The sequence below is a fragment of the Natator depressus genome, chromosome 20 (assembly GCF_965152275.1).
Source record: "Natator depressus isolate rNatDep1 chromosome 20, rNatDep2.hap1, whole genome shotgun sequence".
Taxonomy (NCBI): Eukaryota; Metazoa; Chordata; order Testudines; family Cheloniidae; genus Natator; species Natator depressus.
In genome coordinates, this window is record NC_134253.1 from 2,598,465 (window position 1) to 2,607,920 (window position 9,456).

At 65.5% G+C, this 9,456-nt stretch overlaps 1 protein-coding gene across 1 annotated transcript; it reads left to right on the top strand.

Annotated features, from left to right (window-relative positions):
• The first annotated feature begins 6,322 nt into the window (after positions 1 to 6,322).
• IL23A (interleukin 23 subunit alpha) lies at positions 6,323 to 9,220 on the top strand. The gene is made up of 4 exons (XM_074935540.1): positions 6,323 to 6,496; positions 8,244 to 8,336; positions 8,655 to 8,816; positions 9,071 to 9,220. Exons 1-4 carry the CDS (start codon positions 6,323 to 6,325, stop codon positions 9,218 to 9,220), a joined length of 579 nt encoding a protein of 192 aa, XP_074791641.1.
• The last annotated feature ends 236 nt before the right edge of the window (positions 9,221 to 9,456 follow it).

Sequence of the window (9,456 nt, forward strand, 5' to 3'; positions counted from 1 at the left end):
TCCCATCCCTTCCCTTTTACCGATACAATGAGGGCCGATTGTTGGTAACTCCTGACAGCTGTTCCCCACCCCCAGGGGTGTCATGCCCCAGAGGGAGAGGAGGGACCTCACTAGTGATGTGTACGTAGTTATTAATCAATGTATTTAGTTATTAGTCTAAATTTTTGTTATTACAAACTTGCCTTCATTTTTGGGAGACACTTATTTACAATTCCTTCCATACACACGGCGCCCGGAGAACACATCAGGGCTTCTGGTTATTTATTTACTGACCCAAAATGTTCAAGCCAATTAAGGAAGTTCCTAGGAAATCTGTGCTTTCTGTCAACCAGTGGCAGGTATCGAGGGCCGGATCCTCAGGGGGCTTTAACTCCCATGGGCGTTAGCCACCCGAGTGTCAAGCAGGATGAGATCTCCTTGGTGACCCTGGAAGGCAGCTTTAGACCTTGTCTTCTGCGTTAACATTCTGTGCTGTGCTCTATTAGACTGTGTTCATTGTTCATTCCGATGATTCATAGTTTCCAGCCAGAAAGGGCCACTGACCCCCTGGATCTCACCGGCCCTAGGGCTGCCCTGAACCGAGAGTTGTACAGAATATTTGGTAGGCGTCATCAGTTACAAACTGTAACTGTAGGTTGTAAATCCAGGAGCCTTTTGGGCCGAAGGCAAACAGCCGACAAGCGCGGCTCTGAACATACCAACCCCTCCTCCTTCCACACCTGCCTTGTGATTCGGTCCACACTGGAACCCGTCCGCTGGGGAGAGAGATGCCACACGGCGGAGGACAAATGCCTTCTTTGCCTGACACCAATCTGTGGCTGTGCACTGGATTTTGCTGGCCTAGTTTCCCTAGCTGTGTGCGTCCCTGACACCTCGTCTGATTTCAGACCACATCCTGCCTGCCCTGCTGCCCCCTGGACCCGCTGGGATGAAAAGAGCTGCTCCGAGGGACAAAGGCAAGGGTGTCCTTAGCCCTGAGGCCCCGGTCCTCAAAGGCGTATAGGAGTTAGGTGCCTAAATACCTTGAGGACCTTCCTGCCGGCTGGGTTTCCCGTGTCTCTAGGCTGCTCGATCTCCTGGCCCACAGAGAAACCAGGGAATCCCCCCACCTGACAGACCAGGGAGGCAGGAAACTCCAGGATGACTCTATGGGACAGGCTCTGGCTGGAGCTGCCCCCAGAGACGTGTCACTCACCCGTCTACTGGATCAAAGCAACAGGTTCAGTGAGTTGGTGTCTGGGTGCTGTGGCGGATCTGAGCGAAGGGCCCAGCTGGCCTGGTATCCCGTGTCCGAGAGCGAGGTGCAAGACACCCAGCAGGAGAGGGTTCTGGGACACTGGCCTCCAGGGGAAGGTTCCTCCTTGCCCCCTGCCCCGCCCTAGAGTAGAGGCCAGGTCCTGCCCTGGAGCTGGGGGCTTTATAGCACAGCCAGAGCACTGGTTAATGGCTTTAATCCCTCCCATGGTTCTTCTAGATATTCTTGTCTCCATCACTGGTCTCCATAAGTCCCACTCCAGCCATCGCCCACTTTCCCTCTCTCTAACTCCTCTCCCTCTCTTCAGCCCCACCGATCCTGGCCACACCGAAAGCAGAAGCAGGTGCCAGAAAACTCACTGCGGACCCCAAGCACTGCCAGCGAAAGCAGGCGCTCTAGGGTGGGGGGACTGCACAGCTCCAGGGGCTCCAGGCTGGGGGCTGGGCAGTGGTGGTGTCACGCAGGGGCCAGGTCAGAGCCCCACCCCACAGGCTGGTTGGGTTCTGGTCGCAAAGAGCCAGTTTCTCTCTCTCACCCCATACACCTCTAATCTGTATCTCCCTACAGGCCCATCTAGCCATCCAGCCCACTCCGCCCAGCCCTGGCACCAATGTGCCGGGCCATGCTGGCGTTCCCGCCCTGCCCCGGGCCGACGGCGCGAGGTCGAGGTTACGCACTTCCCTAGCCTCATAGCGTTCCCCCTGCTTTCCCCCTCCATGCCTGCCGAGATCAGTGAGCCCATTGATAAAAACCCAGAGAGGGAAGTCATTCTACTATAACATCCCATTTCCCCTTTTGCACCACGGCCCTGCGGCTGCTCTGGGTGGGGGGCCGGGCAGGCCCCAGAATACAGGGAGCCCCGAGGGGTTCAAGGCCTGGCCCCCCCCCCAATTCTGTCCCTGCCCCAAGGCCAGGATGGCGGGCCGTTTAGGCCAGACCCATTTCACGACTGCTGCCCCACTGCCCAGAGTGTGGTTTGTTCGCCAAGGGGCACCGGGAGGGCAAAGCCTGGGAGAGTCCCCGGGAAGAGAAAACTCCCCCTTGGCCCATCCCCCGGGTCTCGTTCCAGCTGGCACCTCATCCCTGCGGGGCTCGGGAAGGGCTGTGTTGCAATCCGTGGATTTCACAGCTGCGTGCAGTACGCTCCTGTGCAATGCGGGATTGCTGCGCCCAGCGGGCGGGGAGGGGCTGGGTTTCGCTGCGTGCCACTTGGAAATCCCATGAGATCCGTCAGCCGCGCCCTCCCCTCTCCCCCCCTACACCCCGCACCTGAGCGGCGCTCGCTGGCTCCTGGGGCCCTGCCAGCTGGCAAGGATGGTCAGGAAACATGCCAAGGCCGGTGCTGCTCAGCACAGCAGCCCCCTACCCGCAGCGCTAACGAGTCCTTGCTCCCTGCCCCTGCTCCCGGTCCTCCCCAGAGCTTGGGGCGGCCAGCACGTAGCCGGGTGCCGTTGGGGGCCAAGGGCGGGTGCTGGCAAGGGGGCGGGGCTATGGCAGTTTGGAGTGGGGGGGGCAGGGGTCTCCCCCCCCGCCGCGCACAGGGGCTGGACACTCCTGGCAGGGCGGCTGGGTTTCTAGGAAGGCGGGTGTTTTTCCTCCCACTCTTTCCCTCGAGGCTCTCCCTGGCTGCGGCAGCCTCAGGGGTTCCAGCGCCGAGGGGGAAGCCCCTGGTGGTGCCAGCTGCGGCCACTTGCCCTGCAGTGACACGGGGCCGCCAAAGCACCAAAGCCACCGCTTGGCAAGGCAGGGGCCTCCCCGGGAGAATTCCTTTCTGGCCGGGCGCCAGCCTGGCAGGGAGGGCGGGGGTGAGGTACGCTGGGCCGAGCACCCCCGGGTCCCCCCGATTGTGGGGTGGCTGGCACACGGCAGCGGGCGGCTGAGGGCAAGGCGTGTGCTGACGGGCGAGGGCGTGAGGCTGGGCAAGGTGCAGCCGCACGGACATGTCTGCCACTGGGCACGGGAGGGAGGGGGCAGCACGTGGGGCAGCCAAGCCCTCTGCACCCAGCCCGGCCGGACAACGGGCTCCCGCCTGGCACTGCTGTGGGGCCACCACGCTCCCCTCCCCTCCCTGTGTCCCCCATGCTCCCCCCTCTGCCCCCGCATGCTCCCCCTCCGCTCCCTGTGCCCTCTCAAGCCCCCCCTCACCCCTCAGGCCCCGTGAGCCCCCTTTCGCCTCCAGCCCCCCATGTACCCCCTCCCCTCCCTGTGCTCCTCCTCTAACCCCTCAGCCCCCCCATGCACCCCCTCCCCTCCCTGTGCTCCTCCCTTTAACCCCTCAGCCACCCCATGTGCCCCCTCCCTGTGCTCCCCCTCTAACCCCTCAGCCCCCCTATGCGCCCCCTCCCCTCCCTGTGCTCCTCCCTCTAACCCCTCAGCCACCCCATGTGCCCCTTCCCTGTGCTCCCCGTCTAACCCCTCGGCCCCCCTATGCGCCCCCTCCCCTTCCTGTGCCCCTGTATGCCCCCCTCACCCCTCTGCCCCCCATGCTCCCCATCCCCTCCCTGACCCACTCCTGCCGCCTTGCCCCCTCCCCTCCCTGTGCTCCCCCCTCTAACCCCTCAGCCCCCCCACCCCCCGTGATCCCCCTCTCACCCCCAGCCCCCCCATGAGCCCCCTCCCTGTGCTCCCTCTTCTCCCCCCACCCCACACTGCCTCAGTGCTTGCCCTGTGCTTCCCCCCCCCTCAGATTTCCCCCTCTCCCCCCCCCGCCCCCAGCCATTCCTCCCCCTCCCTCCCAAGGCCCCCCGAGGACCCGGAGTCAGTGCCTGGCCCCGGCCGTGCCCAGGTGCCCGAAGGCCGGTCCCTGGCGCCTCACCTGCCCATGGCTCCAGGGGAACCTGCCCCCCCCCACATCCTGGCGGGCGCCGCGGGAGGAAGTGGCTCCTTCCCATTCTGCCCTCGCCCGCCCCCGACGGGCGCCGGCCCCACTGTGTTTTCCTCGCCAGGCGGGCGCCCAGGATTCCTGGATTGTGACAGGCCTGGAATGCCCGGCTCCAGCTCCCCCCCCGCCATGCTAAGCAGGCATCCCCCCCATAGACTGAGTGCTCTGCTCCCCCCACCAACCCCACTTGCCTCTGCGGGGGGGAAAGCCCTAACCCCCACATCCCCGCATTGTACGGCTAGGTCGGGTACCCTCCCCCCAGGCATCAGCTGGGGTCCCAGGGCAGCGTGAAGGCAGAGCAGCCTGTGGGGGGTCCTGGGGGCTCGGGGGGGGTGTCTCTGAGATGGTATCGTCCTGAGCCCCCCCACCCCATCCAGTGCCAGCCACCAGCCATGTGGCTCTCGGATCCCTCTCACCAGGGGAGGTGTCATCCCCCCGCCGCCCCAGGACGCCCTGCCCCCAGGGCCCTGCCACTTTGCTGCCCCCCCCAGTAAATCCATCCCTTCGCCCCTGCCCCTGGGTCCCCCCACCCCCTCTGGGTCCTGTCCCTTTGCCCCCTGTCCCCTCGGACTCCATCCCTTCACCTCCTACCCCTTCTGGGCCCCGTCCCTTCATCCCTGCCCCAGGACCCCATCCCTTTGCCCACCCCGGCCCAGACCCTATCCTTTCAGCACCCGCCATCCCCCCCGGCCCCGTCCCTTCACCCCCCTCACCCCCTCTGGGTCCCGTCCTTTCGCCCCCTGGCCACCTGCCCAAGGGCGCCCCCCCACCCCCTCTCGGCCCTGTCCCTTCGCCCCCTGGACCCCCCGCCCGGGCCCCGTCCCTTCGCCCCTCCACCCCCTCTGGGCCCCATCCCTTTGCCCCACCCGGCCCAGACCCCATCCCTTCAGCACGCGCCATCCCCTCAGGCCCCATCCCTTTGCCCCCCCACCCTTCCCTGGGCCCCATCCCTTTGCATCCCCCCCAAGGCAATGCCCTTTGCCCCCTGCCCTCAATGGTTTTTTCTCATTCCTCCTTGGTTTGAAATTAAACTGAGCGCAGCTCCCCGCTGGTGGGATGAGCCCCCCCCCAACTCCCTTCCCCATGGGAGAGCCCCCTCCACTCCTGGCCCGCCCCACGCTGGGCAGCGAGCATTGCAAAGGGGGTTACTGTGGGTTGACGTTTGATGCCTTGGGGAGACATTCACGCAATCAGCCCAGTGCCCTGCCCGCCTGATCGCTGGGGTTCTCAACCACATCCCTCCCAAATAACAGGGCGCCCTGCCCAATAGTTGTCTGTGCCAGGGAAACTGAGGCCTGACAAGCTCAGCCAGGGTGGGTGCACAACTGGGTGAGTTGAGAGGGAGCAGGAGGGTCCAGTGGTCAGTACAGGAACCCAGGAATCAGGACTCCTGGGTTCTTTCCCCAGCTCTGGGAGAGAAGTGGGGTCTGGTGGGTTAGAGTCAGGGGCCTGGGAGCCAGGACTGCTGGGTTCTTTCCCCAGCTCTGGGAGGTGCTGGGGGTCTGGTGGGTTAGAGTCGGGGGCCTGGGAGCCAGGACTCCTGGGTTCTTTCCCCAGCTCTGGGAGGGGCTGGGGGTCTGGTGGTTAGAGTCGGGAGGCTGGTAGCCAAGACTCCTCGGTTCTGGCCCCAGCTCTGGGAGGTGTGGGGAGTCTGGTGGATTAGAATTGGGGGGCTGGGAGCCAGGACTCTGGGAGGGCAGTGGGGTCTAGTACTTAGAGCAGGGCGCTCGGGCCAGGACTCCGGGGGTCTGGCGCCCATTGCTGACTCTGGGATGACACACTCAGGGGTAAGAAAATACCTGGGGGTTTGTTGGGTTTGGGGAGGGGGTCGCGAAGGGGGATTTGGGAGCTGCCCGGTGTTGCCCCCCTCCCCGCCCCAGATCAGGTGTCGCTCTCTGTGGAGAGCCACAGGGAGCCGAGGAGCTGGCGTGATCCCTGGGTCCCGCTCCCACCCACCCACCCCCCAGTATCGCTTCTGCTTTCGCGGGGAGGCAGCGATTTCGCAGTAACCGGCCCAGGCGGTGATGACATCGTGCTCAGCCGGGACAGGCACTGACACCATCCCTCGGGGGTGCTACCTGCCGCCCCAGGGGAAACCCCACCTGCCCGTTGAGTCACCTGCAGAGCCATAAATAGGCGGGGCCCAGCCCAGCGCCCCACACACCAACCCAGGGCAACCCGGCGACATGCAGAGCCTCAGGAGCCACTGGCCCGGCGCCCTCCTCTGCTTCTTGGGGCTGCTGGCTGCGTCCCGGGGGAGGGTCCTGCCGGGGGCACCCGGCCCCGACTGGCAGCTCTGCAGGGATTTCTCCAGCCGGGTCAACAAGCTGGCCTGGGACATAGAGGGCCACATGAGCTTGGTGAGCGGGGCTGGGCAGGGACTGACGGGGGGTCTACGGGGGGCCAGAGAGGGGGGCAGGGGAGCTGGAGGCAGATGTGTGGTGGGGGGGCTCCAGGATCCCAGCCAGCAGACGGCCCTGCCCTGCCTCACGGGGCTTGAGAGGATAAAGCCTGGGAAGTGCTGAGGCCACGGGGATGGGCTTGACCCCTGCAGGGCAGGCAGAGCCGAGCCAGCTGGGGGCACTTGCCTGGCTGCTGTCTGGGCAGCCCCCAGGGCCGGGGGTCCAGCCCCACCAGCGGCATGACGGTCAGCTAGAAAGGGGCTTTCAGCACTTGGGCAGCGCCAGCGACAGGAGCAAGAAACCACACGGGGCTCTAGCTCCGACAGCCAGAGGGGGCATGGACGGGCTGGGTGGGGGGACATGTCCAGTGACCGACAGCCAGCCAGAGGGGGCATGGACGGGCTGGGTGGGGGGATATGTCCAGTGACCGACAGCCAGCCAGAGGGGGCATGGACGGGCTGGATGGGGGGGACATGTCCAGTGACCGACAGCCAGCCAGAGAGGGCGGGGTGGCTGCGTTTCTAGGATGGACAGACAGGAGGAGGGTGGAGATATGGGGTGGGAGGGCTGGGGGCGCATGGCTAGAGCCAGCCAGACAGATGGGGCATGGAAAGGCTGTGGGGGAGACGTCCAGTGATGGACGGACAGACAGGAGGGGGTGTGGACAGGCTGGGGGTGGGGTGGGACATGTCCAGTGACGGACGGACAGACGGGGTGTATGTGGAAAGGCTGTGGGCAGGACGTGTCCAGTGATGGACAGACAGACGGGGGTGTATGTGGACAGGTGGGGGGGGGAGGGCATGTCCAGTGACGGACGGACAGACGGGGTGTATGTGGAAAGGCTGTGGGGGACACATCCAGTGATGGACGGACAGACGGGAGGGGGTGTGGACAGGCTGGGGAGGGGGGTGGGACATGTCCAGTGACGGATGGACAGACGGGGTGTATGTGGACTGGCTGCGGGTGGGACATGTCCAGTGACGGACGGACAGACAGCTGCAGGGCCCCGTTTCCTTTAGGGCAGGGGTATTTGGGGGTTGGTGCCCCATTAGGCCCTTTGGGGCAAGTCAGGGCTCCCCGCCAGCCCCTCACCTGGCCGCTCAGGGATGTCCCTGAGGGCGATTCCTCCCCCCTTCCAGGAAGCAGCTCCAGAAATTCACAACATGTCTAAAAAACCCAGCGCATGGGCCTATCCCAGCTCCGAGCTGGGCCTTTCCTGGGATCTCAGGGGCTGGGGAGCACCAGCCTGGGACAATTGGGGGGCAGGGGGAGGGTCTGGTATTGCATCTCTCTAGGGGGTGACCCCCTGAGCCTTGGGCCCATGCGGGGGGGGCGAGCAGGGGCAGGTGCACAGAGGAGTGTGCAGCAGCTGAATGGGGGGCGGGGGGACGTCTGGAGCAATGGACGGAGGTGGGGGGGTGGCCAGGGTGATGGATGGAGAGGGGGGCTGGGGGGAGTGACTGGGTCAATGGATGGAAGTGGGGGGATGTGAGGGGCCAGCTGGGGTGATGGATGAGGGGGGTTGTGGGGGGGTGGCTCAGGCAATGGATGGATGTGGGGGGCTATGGGGGCAGCTGGGGTGATGGATGGAGGGGGGGCTGGGACGGGGTGGGGGGCAATGGATGGAAGTGAAGGGCTGTGGGGGAGGGCAGCTGCCCCCCATCGCCATGCCGCGCTGACCCACAGCTCTGCTGCTCCCAACCAGATGCACCTGGTGGAGGAGAAGCCCAGCGAGGACCTGACCCCCCAGATCCGATGCAGCGACAACTGCGACCCCGACAAGCTGGGCTCTGACCAGGTACCAGCCGGACGGGCACCGCGGGTGGGGTGGGGGGGACAGACGGGCGAGCTGGGGGCAGAGGGGGAAGGGCAGATGGGTGAGCTGGGGGGCAGGGAGGGAGAGAGATATAGAAAATAATCATTCAGCCCCCCTCAATAATGAGGGGGACCTTGGGGGGGGGGGAAGGGCTGCTGACCTCCCCCCATAGCTGAGCTGGGGTCTCCCAAAGCCCCAATCCCCCTGGACTCAGGAACAAGCCCCTAGCTGTGGGTGGGGAGCAGCAGGGATGTGGGGGACCCCCCCCGACACCCCCTCATGACCCCCTCCCGCCCCCAGAGCTGCCTGCGCCGGATCCACGAGGCCCTGCGGCATTACCGCGCCCTGCTGCATTACCGCGCCCTGCTGGACTCCGACGTCTTTGCCGAGCTGAGGGGCCCGGCTGACAGCCCCATGGCCACGCTGCAGGGTGCCCTGGCCCAGCTGACCAGCCTCGTCCAGGTGAGAGGGGCCCCGCAGCCTGGGGTCCACCAGCCGCTGGGCTGGGGGTGGGGGAACTGGGGCCCACGCAGGGCAGCAGGGGGTGTGGGGAATAACCCCCCAGCAGCAGCCAGGAGCCCCTGTTGGCCCCCTCCAGGCCTGGGTGCCACCAAGCACCCAGTGCCATCTCCCAAGGCCTGTGCCTGGCTGGGGGGGCGGGGTTCTACCTCCTGGGCCGGGGCCCAGCGTAACCCCGCTGTCCTTTCACCCAGCAGAACGGCAGCTTCGCCGAGGGGCCGGGAACCCCACTGCCGCAGAGCCAGCCCTGGGAACGGCCCCTGATCCAGCACCGGATCCTCCGCCAGCTCTGCTCCTTCTCGGCCGTGATGGCACGGGTCTTTGCCCACAGCGCGGCCACCCACTAAGCTGAGGGGGAGCATTTATCCAGGAGCGACGGAGCTGACTGCACCCCAGCCGCAGTGGACCCCCGGCTCCTGTCCGCCCGGCCGGTGCAGCGAGCCCAGCCCCGGGCTGAGCTCCGCCCACTTCTGGACTCTTATGGTTGTTGTAACCCCCCCCCCCCGTATTTATTGCCCGGCCAGCGGGTTATTTATGAGCAGCCGCTGTGTATTTATGCCCCCACCGGGTGCCTATTTATGTT

Excerpts from the sequence above, each read along its gene's own strand:
- IL23A (XM_074935540.1), top strand. The coding sequence starts at position 6,323 with ATGCAGAGCCTCAGGAGCCACTGGCCCGGCGCCCTCCTCTGCTTCTTG. Across the intron at positions 6,497-8,243 it reads TAGAGGGCCACATGAGCTTG|ATGCACCTGGTGGAGGAGAA; the intron begins GTGAGCGGGGCT and ends GCTCCCAACCAG. Across the intron at positions 8,337-8,654 it reads ACAAGCTGGGCTCTGACCAG|AGCTGCCTGCGCCGGATCCA; the intron begins GTACCAGCCGGA and ends TCCCGCCCCCAG.